Source organism: Columba livia, chromosome Z, assembly GCF_036013475.1.
Source record: "Columba livia isolate bColLiv1 breed racing homer chromosome Z, bColLiv1.pat.W.v2, whole genome shotgun sequence".
In the NCBI taxonomy this organism is placed as follows: domain Eukaryota; kingdom Metazoa; phylum Chordata; class Aves; order Columbiformes; family Columbidae; genus Columba; species Columba livia.
Window position 1 is genome coordinate 58,941,740 of NC_088642.1, and position 26,594 is coordinate 58,968,333.

General features: G+C 39.0%; 1 protein-coding gene across 1 annotated transcript in view; it reads left to right on the forward strand.

Annotated features, from left to right (window-relative positions):
- Window positions 1-26,348, forward strand: part of RORB (RAR related orphan receptor B) — a 144,766-nt gene extending 118,418 nt beyond the window's left edge. Inside the window, exons 5-10 of the mRNA XM_065046001.1 lie at window positions 4,585-4,706; window positions 5,931-6,063; window positions 7,966-8,073; window positions 9,190-9,300; window positions 18,160-18,272; window positions 18,762-26,348. Of these exons, the coding sequence (XP_064902073.1) occupies window positions 4,585-4,706; window positions 5,931-6,063; window positions 7,966-8,073; window positions 9,190-9,300; window positions 18,160-18,272; window positions 18,762-18,917 (743 nt within the window). The 3' untranslated portion in view covers window positions 18,918-26,348. The remainder of the gene's footprint in view (window positions 1-4,584; window positions 4,707-5,930; window positions 6,064-7,965; window positions 8,074-9,189; window positions 9,301-18,159; window positions 18,273-18,761) is intronic.
- The last annotated feature ends 246 nt before the right edge of the window (window positions 26,349-26,594 follow it).

Consider the following 26,594-nt stretch of genomic DNA (forward strand, 5'->3'; position numbering starts at 1 on the left):
TGGGTCTCTGTTCTCCAGCAGTGACAACTAGCCATGCATAGGTCTCCCTGTCACCCCTAAGAACGGACAAAACTTTACAGCTAGCATAGTGGGCCATTATAGAAAGCCAGTCATATATATGCAGGAAATAAATGAAATATAAGTGGTCATTCCAGGATACATCTTGTTTGAGTATTTCTGATTTTTTAAGACCTCATATTGGTTACAACTATTGACTATTTGCTGGATTACAGTATGTTGTTTCTGGTTTGTCTCCCTGGAAGTAAATACTTTATTCTAGACTACTTACATTTTGAGGGTTTTTTTTTTGTTGTTTTTTTTTGGTTTGGTTTGGTTTTTTGTTTTGTTTTGTTTTGGTTTTTTTGGGTTTTTGTTTGTTTGTTTGTTTTTTTATAAGGCATAGCATTTTTACAAAAGCTGTCTGTTTTCCATTAGAAATCTCAAGGTACCAATATTAAGAAATCTTCAGATTTAGAACAAAGCTGTCTAATTCAAATGATTCCATGTCACAGTGCATTCTGGAGTTCAGATACTGGGAACATGTTATTTTCTGTGGGACATGCTTCCCAGACAGAGTTAATCCGCTAGGGTACGCTATGGTTTTCAGATTCGCCATGGTATCATGTAGTGCGAGGCAATCATGATGCATGGTAAGATACAGCCATAATATAATAAACGCAGTATATAGATGAAGGAGGAGTGAAGCACCTGGTATTCACTTGTGTTTACATACTGTGGCAGATAAGCTTTACAAATCCTTCAGTTTAGACCTGTAGTTGTTATAATGATGGTGGTGAACACGGGTTCTTTTACACAGGTTCAGTAATTCTGTCAGCTGGAATTATTAATTTTCACTCAACACTTGCAGCAGCTGGTACTTGTAAAATACAATGTTGCAGACTTTGATTCTCACACCTGAGTATCCAGCATCATCTGTTTTTCCTTTCATAAAGCAAAACTTGCAAACCTGCTGCAACTTATGTAAAATGGATACCCACAACATTTCAATCAGAAATGCAGTTCACATTGAAGTAAAAAAAAAAAAAAAATTGAGATATCTTTCACAGTCCTTGCAGCCCACTCGAACAGGATTCCTAGTGCAGGGTACCTCCACAGGACTGAGGCCACAGCCTCTGCATCAAGGTAGCAGTTCTCCTCCCACTGAATAAAGCTGTTTGCTTTCTTTCCTGATTATTCTTTTCTTTCTTTTCTTTTCTTTTCTTTTCTTTTCTTTTCTTTTCTTTTCTTTTCTTTTCTTTTCTTTTCTTTTCTTTTCTTTTCTTTTCTTTTCTCTTTTCTTTTCTCTTTTCTTTTCTCTTTTCTTTTCTCTTTTCTTTTCTCTTTTCTTTTCTCTTTTCTTTTCTCTTTTCTTTTCTCTTTTCTTTTCTTTTCTTTTCTTTTCTTTTCTTTTCTTTTCTTTTCTTTTCTTTTCTCTTTTCTTTTCTTTTCTTTTCTTTTCTTTTCTTTTCTTTTCTTTTCTTTTCTTTTCTTTTCTTTTCTTTTCTTTTCTTTTCAGTTAGGAATTAATCTGTTGAACTGAGTTGCCAGCAGTGATTCAGAGCTGCCAGGTCTCACATAAATGTATCATATATTGTGTACGGCACAGTACTTGTGCCATGTGACAGTACAGGTTTACATTAGATGTCAGCACATTATTCCCAGCAGTTGAGGAAATTATTTTCACATGGGTTTTGCCAAGATGTGTACTGATTCTAGATTAATTAGTGAGAATATGCTATAATAAACACTGATAATGTCAGAGGAAAAAAAAATAATGGGGCTATGGTCTTTGAAACCATTTACAATTTATATGCTTTGGTCTGCCTGCATTGGAACTTCTGTTACTGGAGCATCTGAGAAGCCAGGCTTATACTTCTTTTACCTTTTGCATCATGTAAGCTCTGAACACCCAGTGTGCTATATTTGCATAAACCTCCTTCTGGGGACTCCAGCGTTGAGTGTCAGCAAGCAGCCTCCTCTGCTGCTTGTGCTGAATGAGCCATCCTTTCCTCCCCAGAGACCCAGCCTACCCTTTCTACCACACAGTCAGCCTTGCCTAGCCTGCAGCACAAGAGTTTCAAGTCTGTCTTGCACCTGATTCCTCTTTGTATGTCAGCTGCTGCTTTCTGCTATTGCCCTAGGCCTTCACACATCTAAATGGGTTTTAATGTCAGCTTAACATAAGCACAAGTACATACAGAAATATGTATGGGGTAAAACACAGGATGCCATCCCTACAAAACCCTCAAGAGTTTGTCAGATCTTCGATCCTAAAGTCAATACATAAATGGTAAGAAAAGGAGTTGGGCTGAGGATCTTTGCAGTAGTGTAGAACTGCTAATCAAGAATATTTTGAGGCCAGGGAAATGAAAAGGTCTTATTTTCAGATTGTTGGCATCAGGTCACCTTATCTTCTTCAAAATATCTCCATGCAGTAATATTGAAGTATTTGAGGTATTTCTTGTAAGCTTTTTCGTTATGTCAAGAATGTGAATAGTTCCAGATTTTGTAACAAATGGTGAGGCTCGGAGAGCTGGCCGACGAAGCACAAGAGAGAAAAGACCAGCTAATGGATGCAGAGAGCAAAATCCTTAACCATTCAGGCTGTAGAAGTTGAAATCATACTTCTTTCACTGATGTTTTAGATACAAGGCCTAAATGTTGCTTTGACCATATTTGTCTGTCTGGTTAAATTCTTCCAGGAACATAAGTGAAAAAACTTATAGCTTGAGTTTAACATCTGCAATCAGATTTACTGCAGCTAATGATTTTTCCAGAGAGATGATACTGTTAAAACTGTACTTTAAATAGAACAATATGGGGGTAAACATCTGAAATTTGATCTTTCTAAAAAGGTGTGGTATACTTGCTTTTCTTGGTTAAAGAAATACAAATAAACCTTTCTTAATCCTTTAAGTAACCTGTTTCAATTCATCATCCCTTTTTTTCCAGCATGCCCGTTTGTCTGTAAGATTTTTACTATAAAATGTAACAGCTTACCATCATGGGTTAAGACTTGCATTCAACCTTCCATAAAAGAACAATGGATAGATCCCTCTATTCACTAATATACACTTCTAGTTATCTTCATGTCTGAGTCAATTCTTCCATCAGGAAACCTAAAGATAGTGTTGACCTTTAAAGGGATACCTGTAAAGATTGAATTGAGCAGGTTTTATTGTTCCTACAAAAACCTGGAACTCTTTTGTGGTTTTTTTTCAGCACTTTTCCACTGAGCCTCAGCTTATTAACTGTGACAGCGCGGGCACCTCTCCTTTAAATAACACTCCTATTGCAGTGTTTGCACAGAGCATATGCATGTTTACATTCATTTTACAGCCTTTCTTCTTGCTCGTGTTTTTAAATTCACTCAACATTTGACCAAAGAAAGTCTTATTTTGGTATTCCAAGCACCAGATCAACCCACTGTATGCAAACTGTTGAGGATGGGAATGAATAAATGACGACATTCCTAGTTTTTTTCTACTTCCTATGCTCAGGTTTGTCTGAGGCTTTGTCAGTGTCCTTTCCTTTTTGACAAATATGTTTTCTGTGAAATGCCAATTCTGCCACAAGGGCTGCAGTTCAGTTCTGTGACTTCAGCTTTGTTCCGTTGCTTAAAAGTTACTCAGCTTAAGCATTGTCTCCAGGCTGAAGCACTGAGCTTCATTAGATATATAGGTCTCGAAGCTGCAAAATAAGAAATCATCACATTTCTAAAGCATGTTTTATCAAGACATTTCAACTTCCATTGCTAATGAATTCACACTGAAGGTTTTTGTGAAAACTGTTTTAAGCCACTCAAGTGGTTTAAAGGACAAAGATCTACTTTAAAATATTTCCCTGAGAAGTTTACTCAGTTTTCAGTGGGATCTCAGGCCAGCACTGAATGTTCCCCTTTCCCCTTGCATCCTGCATTCCATGTTACACAGTGGTTTCTAAGGCTGCAATTTCAAAGTAACTTTAGGGTAACTTAATCCTCTGTGTGAGATATATTCCCCCCATCTTTCCTAAAACCCAGGATACTAGTTCTAGCTTCCACCCCTTGCTAGCACCAGTCTCCGTGTTTGTGTTCATTGAGCTAAATGGGAAATTGATCCAGCTGAAAACTAACTTGAGAAAAAAATGAGACCTGTTTCCTGTGTCAAGATATGAGTCAAGCCAAGGTAATGCAAATGACCATGTCAGGATTCAGAAGCCAGAGCTGGGCAGCTGCACAGGCTTGGGGCAGACAGAAATTATCAAGTAACAAGGGTTTCCAAATGACATTTATTTTAACACAGAAAAAAAATATCACTTCCAGAATAAGAGTCTAAATAGTGTCACAAGATTCATTGTTATTTTCATGTGCAGGTTCATTATTTATCAAGCATCCTTTGTGTTAGTATTGAGTACTGAAATATTTTGCACCAGCCATCTTCAAAAATAAATTTTTAAAAAATATAGAAAGGTAGCATTGGAAATAAAAGATACTTTTTAAAAAAAAAAAATCTGCATTTTCCAACTTCAGTATTTTCAACATTTTTCTATTGCAAATCATGGTTCACTGTTTCATGCCAGATACTTTTATTCTCCTATCCACAGATCGAATTGCACAAAACATCATTAAATCTCATTTGGAGACATGTCAATATACAATGGAGGAGCTGCACCAGCTAGCGTGGCAGACTCACACATATGAAGAAATTAAGGTTTACCAGAGCAAGGTACAATCCTGTAATATGATCTTTCTTTTGCTCCTTATGGTTTGAAATTGTTAACAGTGTAATGTATTTGGAAAGGATATGCTGATGAGTTTCCTATAGGTCAAAACAGGCTTTTAAATATAGGAGCTGGTTACTGAAAGCAAAGGAGTGACACTTCATAAAAAGAAGTAGCAGCTTTCCAGCGTGTTGGAATGTTTGCTATGTCAAAGCTCAGGCATGCTTATGGAATCCAGCTTTCTAAAATCCATCCAGAAATTCAGTTGACTTTAATGTGATCAGAATTGGATCCTCTGTTGTAAGCATTCTAAGAAAATAAGACAACCTAACTTTGTTCCCTTATCATTTGGAAAACACATCCCCTTTTTTATGTGAATAACAAATACCTGTCACTTATAGACAATGGATAATGTCAAATGGAAAGTACTCCTGAAATTGAAGTTGTTCAAAACTGTGTGGAAAAAATGATCTTATTACACTACCTTTTTGTTCTTCTTCTGAGATTCTCGGGTCAAGTTCAAACTTTTTCCCACTGGCACCGCTTCAGACGTAGTCTAGTCAACAGAAATCTTTGTGTCTCTCACAACAGCATCACTAGCAATGATTTTTCAATCAGATTTCAGTTGGCACATTAGCTGATAATGGAAGAGAAGGAAGAGACTCCAGTTTGTTCTTTGACAGCTAAGGGGCTATGCAGTACTAGCAAGAATAAAAATATGCCACAGCTTGCAGTGCTGTAGCATGCAAACCAAGAGTATCGGTTTACATATGCACACGTGTGCGAGGAAGTTGATTATCATGGAAACAAAAGTTTGTTGCAGTGTTCAGATCTCAATGACAGTTTAATTATATATTGTTTTAAATTTCAAATTAGCAAAAATATTCTGTTGGATAACTTAATAGCACTCTGCCCTAAGACTGCCCTGGGTTGTCTACATTGTTTGTGCCACTGTTTGTCTATTTTGCACAAAAGCCGACATTGCAATTGTGATGCATTCTGGCCCTTTGAAGAGGCAATGCCAGAGTTCAGATCACCGAGGCTTGTGAAAACAGCCTTTTAATGAAAACTCAGGGGTACCTTGAGAAGCAGAGGTGCTGCCACCTCTGCCTGAGGATGGGGTGGATGACCGAGGAGTGCTCCCTTCTGCAGCACCACCTGAAGAACTTAATGCACTGATGAACCCGCTTGCTCACTGCTTTGCATTTCTCTGTGTGTTTTCCTGGAAGACCAGAGAAGCCCTGTGGCAGCAGTGTGCCATTCAGATCACCCACGCTATCCAGTATGTGGTGGAGTTTGCAAAGCGCATAACAGGCTTCATGGAGCTCTGCCAGAACGACCAAATTCTCCTTCTTAAGTCAGGTAGGTAAACGCCGCAGGCTCAAGACTCGTTTAGCACACAGCACATTAGAAATGTGCTCTACTGTTTTGTTCTACAAATCATTTTAATTTTGAAGAAGGCCTCATTACAGTCTGTTTCATTAGCTACATTAAACCTTCTGTATTTTTCCACATCAATCACGTTACTGCCTTCTGATCCCCTTCCTTCTACAGTCAGTTGTGGTTGTTGAGTACACGCATGCACACAATTGTTGCAGAAACTGCAGTCTCCAACCTGACATGTGGTAGAAGGACCCTGCGAATTGAGCTGGTCGAATCAGTCATCTGTCACCCTGTAAAATCCCCACTTGTCATTAGTGAAATGAACACGGGGCTCACCAGGGCCTGCCTCTGTGGTCATCTCTAATCTTTTTAATGAGACTACAGAAATACCCTCCAGCCAGTGCACAGGAGGGAAAATCCCTGCTGGCGCCAGTTGGTTTCAGAATAAATGAGAGCGGATTACGATGGTGTGCTCCGGCCGTGCTCTCTGTGTGTGCCTGGATGTGCACATGTGTGCATCAGGGCAAGGGGGAAAAGGGTTTCATTCCCTGTCGTGGTACTTGGTAATTTCTGTCCTCCAAAAGAATCATGACAAGATTTATTGTGATGATGTAGTAACATCGCCAGACTCAGGAGGGCAAAATGTTATGACCAAGTGAACCGCTACTAGTAATTAAATACATTTACCCTGTCATATCATTTTCCTGCTCCCTCCACGTGTAAAATGTAGGATGCTGTGTGAGGCGGCTTGTAAAAGTTTAAGAAGTAATTCCTATTTCAATGGAGACCTCTTTATTAAGGACGAAAACCAGTGTGATTCAGAGCTGTGTACACAGAGGATGAGACGGTGGGCACAGATGCAAAGAGAGGGGATACAGAGACCCTGGGAACATGTAGGCAACCTCCTGGAAAAACAGAGCCATAGCATGAGAACTGTTTTTTTAAAATTCACACTAATTTTGAAAATTCTGAAGATTCACCCTACGTAACTTCAGTCATTTGGCTGGCAAAGCTAACAACACAACTGCACCTTCAGCAAAAGATATTGCTATATTTGATCATACTGGCAGACAACTCTGTTTAGCTTCAGCATGTGTAAATATGTCAGGTTTTCTTTCTGTTTCATTTTTAATGCTGAGCAGGAGTTAGAAAATTAGGACTTTTCACTCAAAAGCATGTCTCTAAAAGAATCCTCAGGTTCAGAGTTGCTCTTACAGGAGAGTTAAATTTAGTTAAGGGATGCTTAAAATTTTTCCTTCTTTTTCGCAATCTGGATGTTTTTGCAGTAAGGAAAAGTAAGGAAAGATGAGTCAAAAAAAAGAAGAGTTCTTTGGCTGTTCCCCAACCTGGATGAAAAACAAGGGAAACAAAAGTACAATCCAATTTAGGGGTTTTTTTGATGGTGCTTTAACTTTTATTTTCTCTCTAATAACACTTTATAATGTTCTCTCCCTCCATTCAAATGAAGCTGGGATTCATATACACATTGAATGAAGCTGCTTTTTTTGTGCAAAAAAGGCTTAATTATCCAAAAGAAGCTTCAATAAATGCCTGATTTTCAGGATAAAGTATTTCAAAATGAGAATATTTGCCCAGGTCTAAATTAAGATTAAGTCCAGGCTGCTGATTTGCTGCCATGGGGGAAAAAGCAACCTGAAGAAAAGGTTAGGCTGGACCAGAAATTACCACTTGCTATACTCAGAGCAAACAGAAATATTTTTTTTCTCTTATTCAGAAACGTATCTGCTAGATGCCTTGGAAGAGTGTCTATCCATGGTGTTTCTAATGACTAATGTCTTCCAACATGTTTTCTTGAATTTTCTTATATTCTGGTACTTTGCAGTAATGTGTGGTACTTATGCTCTTTTTCATGTCCGATAGGCTGTTTGGAAGTGGTTTTGGTGAGAATGTGCCGTGCCTTCAACCCACTCAACAATACTGTTCTGTTTGAAGGAAAGTATGGAGGGATGCAAATGTTTAAAGCCTTGGGTATGTTGATCTTTTTTTTCTCAACCAGTTATATGAAGCCGCATAGTTATGGATTTGTCTTTCTGAAAATAGTGACCCACGATGAAAATCTCCAGTAAACAGCAAATCCCCAAACCTCCAAATCTCTGGGCTGGAAGTGAAAAAGAAAAAGGTGACTTCCCTAGCTGCTAGCAGTGATATGTGGCTTTCTCTAAAGAGAAAGAGCATCATGAGGGTTTTTCAGATAGACTTCATATTCTACCATCTGAAGTTTTGATAAAACCTTAGTTTATGGTATGAGCCAAGAGTTTATCTTCACAGCTCAGTTATGCTTTATATATCAACTCACTCCTACTAATTATGTCCTACATAAGGCAATTTTAGCCCCAGCAATGATGGGACTAAAATGATAAACCGCAACAAAATATAGGCAAGAACTTATTGAAAATATTATTTTGCCTAAAAATTTTAAGCTCATTTAGATTCATATATTGAAGCAGTTGCTTAATATCTCAACATGATATTGAGTGCTACCTGAAATGTTAATAGGTAAATGGATGTCTTTTGCCCATCCATGAGACGGATACTTTATCAGAAATTTATTCAGGACCAAACTGAAAGAGAGATACTTGCTTCAAGTACATGTATTTAGCATATAGGTATCTATTTTTCTCATTTGTATATGGATAAAAATAGCATTACTTTACAAGTTTACAGCATTTTTAAATGTTCTTTAGTTGATTCATTTTGGTCTTTATGATTTTTTCACAAACTCTGTTAATTAAAAATTATATATGTGAAAGTTGTTTAGGACTGGTCATTATTACCTCTTATATTTAATATCTGTTTAGAAATAGCATTTATTTACACATCGGGAAAAGAAAACTCTCTTTTAAGATCTCTCTGCAATTTTTGTTCATGTTGTGCCCCTAATTCTTGGTAATTTTTATGATTCAATGGGTATTTTAATGATACGTTTTTGGGGTAGGTGGAATTTTAATAGCTAATGAAAGGTACTTGTTTTAGAAGTACAGACATTCTCTCACAACATTTTTGACAGCAAAACAATCCACTTTTTATGGCAGGTTAAAGAGCTGATAGATTTCTATCACTGATTTTGTCCTTTGTGGTCTGCAGGTTCTGATGATCTAGTGAATGAAGCGTTTGAATTTGCAAAAAATCTATGCTCCTTACAGCTGACTGAGGAGGAGATTGCCTTGTTTTCGTCTGCTGTTCTGATATCACCAGGTAATTACTCATTCCAAACACTACAATGATTTTTTTTCATCCTTGTCCACTTCTGTTTCTACCTACTTAAGCAGCAGTATTAAGCTGTATTAAGTGATAGTAAGTAGTGTATGAAGCAATGGAAGAATACCTGAATTACCCAAATATACCTCACTCTCTTTTTAGTAGACTGCCAGCAATTACACATACTGGAAATAGATCCAAAGTGTGAGGGTACCAGACACGGAGCAGGAATGCACAGACAAGCAGTGCAGGCTGGTGTTCCTCCAGACCAGAGAAACACGATACTCAAGGAGGTGCATGTTCCTCCTAGCACTTCCTGGAGCACAGACCACACAGCCCAGAGCAGGTTATAGGGTGATGTTTTTTGGTTGATTTTTTTTTGTGTGTGTGTGTGTGTATAAAAACATGAGCAGTAAAAATCTGTATGAAGTCCTGTCTGGCTTTAGCTCCAAGTGAGAGATGCTGATTCCAGGGGCGACAAGCTCTTTCTCATGTATTCATATACCATAACACTGTACAGGCAAAAGCATTCATTCAGCAAGTGCTGGCTATCTGACCACAGAAAAGAAGTTTTTGTGATTTAATTCACTCAGAAAGTAGATCTAATAGAGTTAAGAGTTTAATGTGGGATTTTTAAACATGCCTCAAGGGAGGTTGTGATGGTTTAGCCAGACCAGACGCCTTTCATTGGTGCCCAACAATAGGATGAGGGGCAACAGTCACAGACTGAAGCACAGGAGGTTCCATCTGAATATGAGGAAAAACTTCTTTACTTTGAGGGTGACAGAATACTGGAACAGGCTGCCCAGAGAGGTTGTGGAGTCTCCTTCTCTGGAACATTCAAAACCCACCTGGACACATTCCTGTGCAATCTAATCTAGGTGACCCTGCTTTAGCAGGTGGGTTGAACTAGGTGGTCTCCAGAGGTCCCTGCCAACCCCAACAATTCTGTGATTCTGTAAATATACAAAACAAAGGATGCACAGTGCATTTGCTTACCACCTGAGACACCGATAACTCATTCATTCTTGAGCAGCAGTATTTTTCCCCCAGCCAACTCCATTTTATATTCTGAGCATGACATCATATGGTAAGATGACCCCTTTGGTCATCTTATGTCAGCTGTCCTGGCTTTGCTCTTTCAGAAACTTGTGCTGTATTGCCCCACACTGTAGTATCATTAATGTATTGCAAGTGTTTGGAGCTTTGCCCTGTTCCAGTGCAGTCTGGATCAGTCCATGGCAAATGGTGGAGCTGTGTTTCTCATCTGGGGCAGTTGATTCCAGGTGTACTCACACCCCTCCAGGTGAAAGCAATCTGTGGCCTGCACTCTGCTGCCAAAGGAATAGAGAAAAATGCATTAGCAGTATTAGTTGCAGCATACCACTTGGCTGCCTTTGACTCCAGTTCATATAGCATGTCTGGCACAACAGCATTCAGAAGCACTGTGACTTCATTTAGGCCATGATAGCCTACTGTTAGTCTTCACTCTCCATTAGACTTCCACACAGGCCCTATGAGACTGTTAAAGAGTGAGTGAGTCTTGCTGATCACTCCTTGGCTCTCCAGTTGACAAATCAATTTATGGCTTGAAATCAGAGTCTTGGTTAGCATGATACTGCCGCCAGTGCGCTGTCATGGTAGCAATCAGCACCTGCTGTTCTTTGACCCTCAGTAATCCTACAACAGAAGGGCCCTCTGAGAGACTGGATAAGGTAGACAGCTGTTTAATTTGCTTTGTCTCCACAGTGGTTATACCAAAACCCCACCGGTACCCTTTTGAGCCCTTGAAATTCCCTCTCCTGAGGTAGCCTGTACCAAGGATGCACAGAGCCTCTGGGTCAGGCACATTGGGGTGCTTTTGCCACTCATTCCCAGTTTTGCTTACTTCAGCCTCCAGAAGCATTAGCTGCTGGACTTCCCTTGTCATTATATAAATACAGATGGGTTCTGCCTCAATAGCTTGATGTCATTAGGGTACACTGTGCACCAGTGTCTGCTAGGGCCTTATACTCCCAGGGTTCTGATGTGCCAGGTCATCAAATCCACACAATCCAGTAGACTTCGTTGTCCTTTTCCTCCACCTGGCTGGAGATAGTCCCCTCTAGTCCTGATCATAGTGTTTGTTACTGACAAATGGGTTTGTGTGGCATGCATGGGTTCAGATCTCATCATTGTTACTCAGTTCTTGTAAATATGAGTCAGAAGTTCCCTCAATAGGATTGAAAGTGAGATCAGCCATTCTACTCTGTCTGGTGAACAGCAGGCTGGAGGCTGGAGCAGCAATTTTTCTTTATTTGTGATTGTTTTTCCTTGCAACTTATATATCTGTACCTCTAGGGTTGAGGTAGGCTGTCCATCCCACTTCCTCATAGCCTCCCTCTTGAGCAGAAAAATGCTTACCCTTAATAGTCAAGATAGTCCATACAGGTGGGGAGTATGACATATCCTCTTTGAACCACTGGAACTCCTGGGACAGTTTCTCCACAGCTGAGACAAGGGACTAAGAGAGATTGTATCTATATTGCTGGAACTGACCAGCCATTTCCTCCCCCATTGGTCTTTCCTTTGGTCTTTTCCTCTGTCTTTCCTGTTCAGTACTGCCAGTGAGTTGGCATATGGCAATGGTGAGCTCCATACAACCTTCCGCCACATGGGTCATATGCACTAGACTTCATCTGAATCTTTGGGTAACTGCCCATTGTCTAGGTCACTATAAATCACCTCTAGCACAGGGAATTTACACAGGTACTAGATACCTCTTTCCAAGGTAGTCCACTTGCCTGGGTTAGATATATCTTCCTTAAAGGGATGTCTTTTCTTTATGCCAGATAGGAATCACCTCCAGAGGCTGAATGCTAATGCCACTTTGCCAGTCACTTCGTCAGTACCTCCTTCCGTAGAAAGGAATTCCAACTCCTTGGCTTCCTTACCTTCTAATTCCAGGCTATTGGCCCCTTTATCCCAGAGGGTGACAATGTGATTGCATGGACAGTGGCTGAAATCTTCTTGCATATCTTGCAGCTCACTCAGGGAGAGAGATCAGATGGTTACCATCTCCTCTTGTTCCTCCTCCCCCTCTCATGATGCTCCTGCTGTTTCATTGCCTCTTACTAAACAAGCTGACTATCGCTTCCAAGATTTCTTCTTTTGTATAGGAGCAACCGATACCAGCACAGGTTGGTTCTCTGGCCCATCTACAGTGCCTAACACCGACTAGTCACAGTACCTGTCACTGGGGTTTGAGTAACTGCAGTGCCTGTCACACTGTCATCAGATCTGGAAACCCTCTCTTCCCTTTGAAGGTACTGAATAGTGTTAAACACGGCTAAGTAGTCATGGCCCAGGACCCAGCACATTGCAATGATTTGTGTCTCCCTGGAACTGCCAGGGTGACAGCATACTCCTTCCAAATATTCTACTAGTTTTTCAGGATTCTGCAGTAGTTCAGGGGTGAAGTTCCAAAACACCAGAAGTGCCCAACGTCCTAGGCATTTGCCTGTGCTGTTCCACACACCCTGCCACTTACAACTGTCCAGCCTTAGGGCAGATCTCTAGATGATGTTCTTAAATCGCTTGCCATTCTGTATTTCCTTCATAAAAAACTTCTCAATAGGAGAAGTTAATTACTAATTGTCTCCACGAGATGGTGCCCGAAGTACAGTTATGGCTTCAGTACAAAGCTCAAATACCAGATTAAGCTCAAGGTCAGTGTTCTCGTAACAAATTTCCCCAAGCAAAATGCCACTAATCGTGGCAGAGCACAGCAAACTGCAAAAGCCAACACCAATCTTTAACATATAGCACAAAAACAAGAGCATAGTGCACATCAAATAAACTGATTTGGAGAACAGATTAATCAATATTGTGACCCACAACTGCTAACAGATACAACCCCTTAATAAGCTCTAGCTAATCTATTGTTATCTCAAACCATTCTCACCCCATGTTGGGTGCCAAAAAGAATTGTCATGGCTTAACCTCAGCTGGCAACTAGGACCACGCAGCCCCTCACTCAATCCCCCTGCCTAAGTGGTATGTGGGGAGATAATCAGAAAGGAAAGGGTTGAGATAAGAACAGATAAGACACCAAAGGAAGAGAAAAAAATAATAATAACAATAAAAATAATAATAGACTATACAAAACAAGTGATGCACAGTGCAGTTGTTCACCACCCACAACACTGATAGCCTATTTATTCCCAAGCAGTGGTATCTGTGCCCCTGGGGAACTCCATTTTATATTCTGAGCATGACATCATATGATAAGAAATACTTCTTTGGCCAGCTTGTGTCAACTGTCCTGGCTTTGCTCCTGCTCAGCTTCTTGTGTACCAAGCAGAGCATGGAAAGCCAAAAAGTCCTTGACTACCAGCAACAACTAAAACATCAGCGTATTACCAACATTCTTCTCATACTAAATCCAAAACAAAGCTACTAGCAATGAAATTAACTCTATCCCAGCTGAAATTAGGACAGAGGTAGACTCCCAGTTCCCACTAAGAGTAACCTCTTGAAAGACCTTTACAAAAAAATCTCATCGTGAATTATTTTACAGTCTTTTCTGCTAAAGACTTCCTCTAGGTCAGTTTGCCCTTTTGCACATCTGTGATAGAGATTATGGTAGGCAGAATTAAACTGGCACAGATGGTGTCAACATGTTCATTCTCATCATAAATGACACCAACTGAAAGGATTCTGCTCCTTTTAGTTTCCCTTTGAGCGGTTCTTGTGGTCATCTGCTTAGAGGTGAAGTAGTTGAGCCAATGGCTCTTCATGGTGTTAAGCCAGGATGTTCTAGAGAGGACCATTCAAACAGCCCCCATTAACACCTCAGAGGTGTCCCAGCCCTGACTTCCTCTGGGACAGGACAGTTGCAGTGTCCTGATGGGTTCCTACCTGTTAGCCCTCCCTCAGTCTGAAAGGACAATGACAGAGATGTGCAGTCAGCGCTTGCTCCCGGTTATCATTAGTGGCCTGTTCAGCAGACTGACTCAGTGCAAAGCTGAAGATAACCTGGAAATTTGTGTGGCACCTGGGATGTGAAGTTCTCCAGCTGACTTTGCATTATGAAACCGAGGGAATCTGTAAGAGGATTATGAGATCCTTGTGAATAGGATCTGTGTTTTTCTTTTGTAACAGCTGGAGCGTTTTTTACTCTTCATTTTACTTTTTTACCGTTATGAACAGGAACATTAGGAGTTAGCTGAACAGACAAAAACAATAAGGTTATTTCAAAGCTGACTTGAGAGCACTTTAGATCACATGGGGTCACTTCACCTGCAGGGAGAAAGAGGATTCAGTTATGTAATTTCTAGACAAATTGCAAGGAAGTCGTGTTTCTGTCTCCCAGCTAATCCTGGAAAGGAGAACAGGTTGTCACCCTATTCAACAAAACCTGGTTGCAGAAAGTTTATAGCATTTCAGAGTGTCCTGTGCTGTAGGCCTAGGCAAAATCTATTTAAGTACTGAAAAATTTCCAGTTTATTTTAAGTGGATTTTGGATCAAGCATTTTATGAAATGTGTTTAGCTGCAGGTAGGCATTAGATGGACATCAAAATTTTGATTCAGCTCTGCAGTTCTACATACGTCCTGTTAGTTTGCAAAGCACCAAAAACTCTTGCATTCTGCCTGGAGTTCCTGTTGCCTGAGTATCCATGCTTTTTTCTACATCTTCCAGCTGTACTAAGTACTCAGAAAGCTAGCAACTCAGCACTGGCTTTGAGCCAGCTGTATTGCAGACATGTGTTGTAAAAGCTTCTTCATTAATTCTAGTAATGCATTCCAGTCCTGATTTTCATCAGTTCTTATACAGCCTTTCAGAGCTGGGTGTCTCCTGAATAGCAGCTTCTGTTTCTGTTAAGCAGCATAGACATGTAGAGGCAATTCCAAGATTTTTTTCACTGTAATCAAACTTTAGGGTTGAAGGTGGTAGTATGAGATCAAATACTTCTATAATCCACAGTTGCCCATTTCACATCCAGTTTGGCTTTTCCCTTCTTGCAAGTAAGGCAACACATACAGTGTCTCCTATTCCTTTAATTAAAAAAAAGAAAATAAGTTAAAGCACTTGATGCATGCTGACTGCGTTTTTCTGTAGTCTGTAAGCATGTGTATCTGGTCACAGAAGACTCAATAAGAAAGAAATGATGGGCTTCAGCAGCATGTTCGTGAGTAAAAGCAATCTCTCTTCCCTAAAAGTCTGCAAATTCGAATTGTGCTAAAAATTCGCATTTCAGCCGGGCTGCTACGTTTGAGAGTCGGAAGACAGGGAAGATCACTATAGATTGAACTGACATTGAAATTTGCCATTTATTTCCTTACAAAAATTATAACAGTAAACAACAGAGAAATAAATAATTTCCTTCCACACTAGATGGTTCCAGCTTCTTCAAAATAAAGGGTTTCATCTTGGGAACATATGTAAAAATTTAAAAAATAAAGCACTGTTTCACAGAAGTGCCTTCACGGTCCTTCTGTCCACTAATAGATGTACACAGAGATTCCCTATGGGAAGTACTTATATTCAAGTTCATTTCCTACAGAAGCCACCATCCTGAAAGGTGATTCTTGTGCCCTTGATGTCAGTGTTTAGCTCATTTACAGGAAACAGAGTGGTCCCATCAGGAGTAAGGGGACCTAAGAACATCCATTAATACAATTGCTAAGGTTGCAAAGCTCTTGTGTCAGACTGATTTTCCATCTGATTCAGAGCACAAACCCAGGTTTTCTACTTTAGGGCGGACCTAAGCACTCTGCTTGGAGGTGATTCTTTCACCTGATTGCTGATTTTAAAGATTAAAACATTGTGGAAGGAGTCCAATAAAGGTTGCAGGGACATCACCTAGAAACATGCTGGTGGTAAAACACTAATATGGCTTCCTCCTGGTTGCTAGTGCCTCTTCTGAAATTCTGACTGGCCATGTTACTTTTTTCCATCTTTTTTGCAAAAGGAGGTGTAGTGAGTTGTCCGTTATCTTCTTTCCTATTCTATTCTCTAGCCTAGTGACCTGTGAACTCTTTAAAGTACAGAAGTTCAAAACCCAAAAGGAAAAGTACAGAATTGAACCACTGCTTCTTGTATCATGTATGGGTAGCCATTGATCTGTTGACTCTTTTCTGCAGTTTTGTGAATATGACTAGGGGTACAGCCAAATTTGTAGGTGGCTCTCAGGTGGTATAAACCACATTTTGGGAGGTGAACTTAAAATTGATTGTAAAAATTTCATCTAGCTCTTATCATGAATTGAAGAACTCTTATGTTAAATACAGCACGCTCGATGACAGATAAGTGATTAAACCTGTCCTCCAACAGCCTCAGTCTATTTTTAAGCTTATTCTCGTGACAGAAAAATAAATCTTTAAGGATTGCTCTCTGTGATAAATCTTTTTAGCTCCAGGCAGCTTCAATAAGCATTGTTTTAACACTATTGAAACGCATGTTTTTGCAATAGCATAAAACTTGCCACCTATACCGGTGAAGTCTTAGTATTATTGTGTGTTTGTTTGTGTAGTGCCCCACGTACTCTCAGCTAATTCTGTTTCTATTGCCACTGGTGGCACAGGATCTGTTTGCTTTCCTTCTGGGAGCATAATTCTCTAAGCTTTACAAAAAGATTATTTTATTTTCCTGATCATCTCTTAAGTAGCTACAGGTTTGTTTTTTTCTCTTTTCACATTACTTAGTGATGGACACTTGTCATACACCCCTCTCCACGGACATTAAGACAAATCACAGAGTGATAAAATTTAGCTCCAGCCTCTGTGGCATGTGTACTCATTGAAATGGTCAACTTATATTATTTCTATGGATTATTGTAGTGACTCGGAGTGGGTGAAAGAGCTCTGAAAGTGAGAGGGATTTTCCTGCACTTTTCAATGTGTACATGAAGATTCACGCCCTTTGATAAAATAGATCTTTTATTTCCTGCTTGAAAGCTAAAATCTATACCCAAGAATTGGTCTGGACTGTGGGAGAGAGAGAAGGAGAAACAAGTTTGCAGCATGGGAAAACAGAAGGTTTAATGGTGCTGTAAACACACTGTATTAATGCTTTGGGGATTGTCTTGGAATCTGCTACTACTTTTTGTGCGTTTGTCTCCAGAAACCATGACTTTTGAGAATATAGATCTTAAGGAAGTGTTGCTACACTTGAGGTTTGAGTTCAGTAGAAGCCACATAGGTTTCCAAACTGTATCTGTAACTGTTATTCTCCCACATAATCTTTTATTTTGTGTTGTATAGAAAGAAAACATTTTTAAATAATGAGAAATTTGCACTTCAAGACATTGTAACAACTCATAATTCTTTTGAATTATTAAAGAAGTTCTTTTGAAGGAAGCCATTTCTTTTTATTCAGAATATAATATTTGGTCTCAAAATGTTCACCTAGTAAATAATGAGATATATTTGATTTTAATTTTAAAATAATCATATTCTATTATTTTCAAAGAACTGTTTTGATCAATATGTTTATTACTTATATATCAAGACACTGAGATAACATTACATGTTTTTCACCTAGCCAGTATGAAGTTAGAACAACACTGATTGAACCAACAGAAAATAATATAATGGTTGGGCCTTGTTGCATTTCTGCTCTCTCCTTTATAAACTGGTTTACACAGATGTAGAGCCACCATTGTGTTCCTGTACACTTTGCTACTTAAACTGTCAGGTGATCCTTTACTGGATTAACTTTGCCTCTAAAACTATGTCTTAATTATTATGCAGTCCCTCCTCATGGGAACTATGATTTCTGTGCGTGCTTGCCAGCATGAGACAGCATGTATATCTGTAAGCGTGCCTCACATATGAGCATGCTTGATTTTAGCTCTTGCTTTGCTTTTTCTCAGATCGAGCGTGGTTAATAGAGCCAAGGAAGGTCCAGAAGCTTCAGGAAAAGATTTACTTTGCACTTCAACATGTGATCCAGAAGAACCACCTCGACGATGAGACTTTGACAAAGGTAATTTTTTAAAACTAAGAGCCCAGCACTACTTGATGTGACTTTTTTTGTAGTTGTTTTGCCATGTATTGCTGCATTAATATGAGTTAAAAGCAGCATGCTGTGTAGCTGCAATGTGCAGGAGAAGTAAGGGTTGTTTTACTCTTGTCCCTGGTTCCCCTTACTCCATTTTTTATTCAATCCACTAATCTCTTTAATTAGCAGAGCGACACTGCCTTTAAGTAGCAAGAATGAGACTGCCTTAAAAAATAACCCCTGGGAGCAGTTCCTTGTTAAATGTGTTCTTGGCACTTGGCTAAAATTTCCAAGACAATTGTTTTTAGCCTTTTACAATAAGAATGATGTCTGGTCCTTTGGATGAGTTGTTTTGATGGAGTTCAGAGTATTGCACTCAGTTATCCAACAAAATGTTAACATGGTTAATTTTGAAAACTAATTTACACTAAATGTGCTTCCTCCCTCTTCCTTTTTCATTTTAATGTCTCGCAGTTAATAGCCAAGATACCAACCATAACTGCACTTTGCAACTTGCACGGAGAGAAACTACAGGTATTTAAGCAATCTCATCCGGATATAGTGAACACACTGTTTCCTCCATTATACAAGGAGCTTTTCAATCCAGACTCAACCACTGGCTGCAAGTGAAGGGGATAATAGAATTTTCACGTAGTCATGGAATGCGTCACTATTAAGACAAAATGAAATGTTTTCATGAAGAACTTATTGAAAATGTCACTACTGCAACACTAGGAATGTCCTGCACTTAATAGAATTATTTTTCACCGCTACAGTTTGAAGAATGTAAATATGCAACTCTGAGTGGGGATGTCTTTTTTCTCTTTTCTTTGTTTACTTTTTCGTTTTAAACTGACAATGAATATACAAATATAGGACACTGGGTGTTACTTTTTTTTTTTTTTTTTTTTTTTTTTTTTAATTTTATTGGGGGTTATTTTGGGAGACAACTGTTCCTAGAATTTTATTGTAGATATACATGAGAATAGAGGAGTACTTTGCAGTATTACTCTTGCTGTTTATTGTTCAAATATAATTTAAGAAAATTCCACTTATTAGACTTGCCTATTTCTATGTTTTTAGATAGTTTAATGCATGTGGAAATTTGTAGCTGTCTTGGAAATTATGGTGCATGTATGAAATACACATATATATGTATATATGCTATATACTTTATATACATATATATATGTAGGTATTATATGCATACATGCTGTAGCTTAAAAATCCCATGCCTACTTTTAAAGGATGCTCAGCCTGGCTGTCATGCATTTCTTACTCTCCAAATAACATGTTAGATTTACTTTGCCATTCAGAGTTAAATTATCAGCTGCCGATGTGTAATGACAGAATCACTTCTGAGGTATGTGTAATGTAGTGCATGTGTGCAGTCTGTAAATGAAACATCAGGAATGTATCAATGGTGCAAAAGCCTTGTCTGGATGATTTTAGCAGAGAGAACACAAGTTTTTGTTATAGGGATAGGTCACATAAAAAAGTGAGCATTATAGGGCATAATGGCAGTAAAGTATCCGAAACACAGAGTGAAAATGTAGACTATCCCACATGTATGCTTTTCTGATTCCACACATGATTTTATTTTATATATACTATTTTGGAAAGCAGTTGCAAGGCTTGGTTTGGTTTTTGCCAAACTCAGTGAAAAGATGTATATTGAACCCAGCAAAAACCACAGGAAGCCTAAAATGTAGCTCTGAAAAGTAACGGCAGAGGGAGGTAGGGAGGAGGAAAGTCAAAGCAAGCAATGACCATGGTTACAAAGGCGAATGTAACTATCACTGTTTGTGACATAGCCATCATCTAAATGAGACTGATGGTTTCCAAATCACACATACATATATGCATGTTACATACACATGCATATATGTATGTATATATCCGTATGTATATAACTGTGTATATATACTTACATAGAGTTGATTTTAGATGCGCTTCAGGAGGGGAGCAAAGGATCAGAACTTGCTTTTTTTCTGTCTCTGCATTGACTTTATGTGCATTTGCTTGCAAAACCAAAGGCAAACACAGAGGTGAGTGGAAGACTGCCATGGACTTAATCTTGTGGATTAATTAAGTTTAATTAGCAGTCATGATTAATGTATTTGAATCCTGCCAGAGACAGAAAATAAAGACTTCTTAGCTATGGCAGAGGAATTCAGTTTCTGCTATAGCTCTGTCCTTACCACCAGTTTTACTCTTGTGAGCATTTCAGATGACTGTCCTCCGGAAACACCAGTGGAGGGAGCAGAGCATAAATAAGAGGAAACAGACAGCAGAGAAGAAACAAACACAGGTTCACAAGCAAATACATTTCTTTATTTCCAGTCACACAGAAGTCAGTGCAGTCAGAGGCAATGTGAGGAGGAGCATGCTGGCAGGAGGCTGCACGGCAGAGCAGTGTCAGAGGGGGGACACAGCTGGGCCCCAGGGTGGGTGCAGAAACTTGTTTTGTTGATGTAATAACTTAATGCCTCCCACTTTTCCAGCATACTGGCACAGATCTGATCTCAATCTTCTGTTCCCTTTTCTGCATGACCAAATAATTTACAGAGTAAAGTACTTTGTGGAGTTTTCCATTGCCCTCATCAGCCAGTTTGCAAGTTTACATACGTTTCATGACAAAATCCCATCTGCACATTATCAATGTTTGTCTACTCTGTTTTAGCAATGCCAAACCATATGCAAGAGCAGTTAAAAACTCTCAGCTAATAAATGTTTCTTTTTACGTCCATTACAGCTTCAAAAAGAAAAAAAGAACAAATGTGCACAGCAAAGTTAGATGTACTGAGAATTTTGTTGCAAACATGACACACTCTTCAAAATTACTTAGTCCTATATAACAGCAATTTCTAGAATACCTTTTTTGTTCCAAATTCCGAGCACATTTCTGATCTCTGGTGATTACATTAAAATGTCTTCAATTAACATCATAAAGCTTGATTCTTCTTTATACCACTTAAACAAAAAAAATGGCATTCCCCTTTAAGGTGATTTATCTGTTTGCAACCCCTTTTGCATGGCAAATCCATGAAAAGGACTCCAAACTCCAACTCTTTCTAATAACAAAATGCTTAATTAACTATATTTCTGTACTGCTTGTGTGAATTTATTTGGGAAAAAAATTCAGTCTGAACCCTAGAAGTGCTCAGTTTTAACTGCAGGGGATTCATATTTTCCTTATCTTTTCCAGCACAAGAACACATGTATATATTTGTTTGAAATTCTTTATAAACTTGTTTTCAGTATATCAAAATTAACATGTTTAGTCAACCCACAGAAATATAAAATATGTGATAAATATTACTGTTCTTAGGGGTTTGTTATGTTTATAAATAGTCCTTCACAGTTACAGATTACATCTTGAAAATATTTTGTTCTTTTCAAATAAGTTAATCAGACCTTGAGATTTTTTACTTATGTCTTAGGCAAGATAACCAAATGGAGATCACCAGTGAAAAAGACATTATTTAATCATTACCAGCAAGGCTTTTAATCCTTAAAGCACTGTTCTTAAATCACTGCAACCTCATGACCTTTTCAGTCAGTAAGGATTACTGCCACTTCTTAAAGACGCAGAAATGGAGGAAAAGAAGTTAAATTAGTTGCCGGAGACCACGAAGGTCGCAGTTTTTAGCCCTGGTGTAAAAATGGATTCTTGTCTTTTGGTCCTAAAAATATAAAGATCCTGGTATACAAAATCTTCATTTCCATTGATAGGCAGTAGCCTCTACAAACAATTACAAATACTGCCAAGCAAATATTTGTCTTCAAGTAATGTTAATTATCAACAGTTTGCTCTATTTTTGTTAGTACTTTTACAGAATTTGAGCAAATAACCTTGTTGTTTATTTGGAAAATAAAAATTCATTCTTATACATTACTTATTTGTGGTAACTAAGGCTGATAAATTTTATTTAATTTTCTGTGATTTGGGATTGGCCATGTAGGTAAAGTAGTACCTCTTTTGCCCTTCGCTGACTGAGTTTAAAACAACAAAAAATTATTACATGCTATAGGGTAGATTTTTGATGTAGGTTTTAATACATAGTCATTTATACTTAAAATTTCAGATTCTTGATATTGGATTAAATGTGTTGAAGTTATCGATAGACTTTAAATAATAAAATAGCATGAATTCTAGTATATAACTGCATAATACTCTCACAAAATGCATTTCAGATAATATTAGTGCTGCTCTTTGTTTCTTCTTGGCTTTCATTAGTTCACAGTAGTATCTGAAGCCCTTCAGTTAAATCTCTAAAACAAGGATTTGTCATATCTGCTCTCTCTAGTAATTAGTTATGTTTGTTGATTTTTTTAGTGACAAGCTTTTTAAATAAGACACTTTTTTTTAATGATTTATTTACCCGGGATTTTTGACAGAAGGATATTTAAAGCATGTATTGAATCATCTAGCATTGCTCTCGCAATAATTCAAACACGTTGATCTAAATTATCCTTGGCATCAAGGAAGCAGATGTAGGCTTTTCATTATACTACCACAGAAACTTAATTTTGCTGTAAATGTCACTCTTGCCAGCTCTTTGTATAAAGAATTAATTCCAAGAGTCATATTTCCTTCTAATGGAAATACTGCTTTAGTGATTGCTAGGAAAAAAAAACAAAAAAAAACAAACCAAACACCACACACAAAAAAACCCAGGGTAATAGAATGCATTCAGTTGACCCAACTTCTTTCCAAAAGCAAGGTATATTTTTTGATTGGTTTGTGTTAGGCAGCATTTAGGAATTGATTCCACTAGTTGTCAGGCTCCCTTAGCTCCACCTAGCACTACTGAACATGGAGGCAGCTCAGCACCACATAGAAAGTGCTCAGCCCCTCGTAAAGTCCAAGGCCCATGGTGTTAAGAGGGCCCCTTTCAGCTTTGTGGAGCACAAGTCAGTTGTTATCTCATACTTGCTTTTTAATGCTTTTACTTCACGGTTCCCATTGTCCATTTCAGCTCTTTTTCACAGGGATCAGTTTGTTCCTCCTGTTGCACCTTGGGCTCCAATGCTGTCTCGATGCCTCTGCCAGGTTATGGTGCTCCAGGTGGAGCAGCAACCAGACTTGTGCATGAAGATGAGCTTTACTATGGGATTTTCTTTGTTTTCATGGTGGCAGCTTGCATAGGTGTACATTCCTCTTTGGGATAGTTTGCAGGGGTTTCTGACATGACAACTTCTACACAAAGAGGGTTCAAAGCTGCTCTTGTGCTTTGGCCTCTCAGCCTCCCACCACTAGTCCATGAGAGCTGCTCAAAGACTGCAGCAGTCTCACAAAGCACTCAGGCAGCACCCTCAGAGATGTGCAGCTGATGGCTCCCTTCCCTGTATTTTTTCACTCCCTCTAAAGGGGTGCTACAAAGCACATTTGAAAGATGTTCAGGCTCCTCTGTCCTCCTTCCTCCTGGCTCTGTATTATGTGCTGTTTCCAGAAGAGCCAACGTCCAGGCTGGAAGTTGGTTCCTGTTTTCAGAGTCATTGTCTATTGGACATCCCAGGAATACAGCACTGGGCAATAAAGTCAATCTGAAACATGGAAGAGATATTTTATCCAAGTATGTCTAACCATATATGAAATAGAAACCTGAGACAGAACAGCTCGCTTTTCCCTGGCAATAACAAAATAGTGTATTTATACCTACCAACCTGTCCCAGCACTTTCTGCCTCCACTCTAGAAGCTAACTCCTATCTCTGACATCCATTAGGAACAGTGTGTTGGAGATCCAGACCTCTTATTTCCTTTTTAAGTTTCATGCTTTGTAAATGACAATCACTGCTTGACGCAGATGTTGCACTGTATGCCACTCAGGGATGTTTCATTACTAAAAATAGCTATATAAATATAACAGTGATAATAAGGAAGAGAATGTTAGAGGCTTTGAAGGGCATGGGGTTGAGCTGCCCAAATGAACGAGACCCAGACAAGGCTTTCAAGCCAGTGATTAGGAGTAACATTGGTATAAACTGAATTCACTGTCAGCATTTCCTCAGCTTGATGCAGGACTCACTTGACCCGTTGTTTCACAGTCAGTAGAGCTCTACTGACCCATCAGTCTGAGATGTTAAAGTCCTTTTGGAAACAGAACACAGGCAAGCTTTGTACAAGTTACTGAATTTAGACAACTGACTAAAGAAAGTGCAGTTTAAAGGTGCTGAGTTTAGGTACCATTAGTCTGAGTGCATATTCAGAATTGCTGTGGGCATGTAAGAAGAAAGGTTAAGACGTGGAACAAATGATGGTATGTCAGCAATGACAGCAACAATTATGCCGAGCTACCACATGGAGAAATGACTATAAAGAGCAAGTAGTGTAACGTGGCTAACAGCTACCCCTTCCTCTCAGGGATGCTACCCCTAGTCCTCTGTAGCAATGTATCTCCGTGGTATGACCAGTCCTTTTCTCACCTCAGGCAAACATGACATCATTTTATACTGTGCTAGTGAAAAATACTCCCATTTTCTAGAATTTCAAAATGCGCTTCTGCTTATTCCTAGCTTTACACCATGCTTTTTATAGACCTATCATTACAAGGACACACGCACGAAGAAAAATTGCTGTGGGTTATATTGCCTGTTATTGAGTTAATTCCAGGTCTCCAGCCAAGAGGTTTACCTCAGCTCTGAGTATGATCATCGCTCCTGTTCCCACAGTGAGGATGTATGCGTTTTTACTCACTCCATCTTCTGAATTCTCTACACCTAGGAGGTGGGTGGACAACTTGAAGAGGTAAAAAGGAGAGGCAAACATCCTTACGCACCAAGGTTTCATAATCATATTCCTTGCCAACTGTCCTGTTGCAATTTGAATTTCAGTCTTTCAGGTTGCTGGGAGCCCTGTCCAAGTGAGTGAAGTTCTTGTTAACATGATACCTGCCCATTAAAAAGGGCAGTCTTGTGGCCAGAGGACCTTGCCTCTCTTTCATTTCCTTTTACTCCTAATGAATGAGGCCTGGAGTGGTAAATGATTCATCTTTCTCAAAGCCGATCCTCACCTGCAGCATGCAATGGAGGCTCCACCCAGGAGGTGGGAAGCAGGCTCCTTCCTCCTCTTCCTCCCAGCCTCCACCCAGCTGCATTGTCCCTGCACATGTTGTCCCTGGAAGTAAGGCCATGTGACAATGAGCCCAACACACCAGTAATTCACCATCCCAGAAGTGGCTGGCAGAAGATGACTTAACTAATAAAAGCCACTTGTGTATGCAGTCTGTAGACGAATGTCATTGTGAAAAAAAAAAAAAAAAATCTAAAATTTCTGCAGTGGTAGCTCATAGTCGGTAACTCTCCAAAAAAACACAGCCTGAACGTCTAGTGACATGGTAGATGTGTCAGTGTCCACCAGACAATTTTTGCATTTTGTTTGTGCTGAGAGGATAAGGCAATGCACAAAATGCTCTGGGAGAGATATCCTGGGTGTTACTGCAGGCTGCGAGGATAGTACTGCTCACAGTGAGTTCAGTAAAGCATTGTACTACATTTACACAATTTCATCATCCTCACAATTCCAGAACATCACATAGGGAGAGTGAAAGAAAACATCATTGGATATAGCAGCAATAAATAAATTTTAAGTGTTTCTTTGTAACTGCACTTGCAGAAAATGTTTGCTTTGCACGTGGTCTTCTGTACAATAACAAAGAAAAAGCTTCATCTAATGTAGATATCAAAGTGTTTTTGCATATTTGTTGGATTAGTTGGATGGAGCTGCTCATTTGTGATCAAAGATACTGCTGTTGAGCAAAATGTATGTGCTTCAAGAAAAGGCTGAGGCCCTTGTTTATGGCTGTACATTGGCAGCAGTAAAGTATATTCAATATAAAACTCCATCTAGATAGAATTTTTAAAATGTCTGCTAGTTTTCGATATTATGATCATGTTGGTCCCTTATTTGGGCAACAAGAACACAACTGCATTGAAAAACAAGCAGGGCCAGATGGTCAGCCACAAAGAACAATAAAGAACAGGCTTTATCTTGAAGACTGTTCCAGATAAAACCAGCTTATTAAAAAAAAAAAAAAAAAAGAAAAAAAAAAGAAAAAGCACTTATACTTGTCTTGCTTAGACACACAGCTTAATAAGTCAGAGTAACTACATTAGGCTGTTGACTTTGGGGATTCAGATTCAGATGCACTACATTTGTGTTTTTTTTAATGTGTCACTTCAGTGTCGGAATCAGGCAAAAGAAGGTGTTTTGTTGTTAATAAGAAAGGCTAATAATTGTTTAACCCTACAGAGTGTGGACCACACATTCATGTGCAGTAGATGGGGATTTATTCATGCACTTA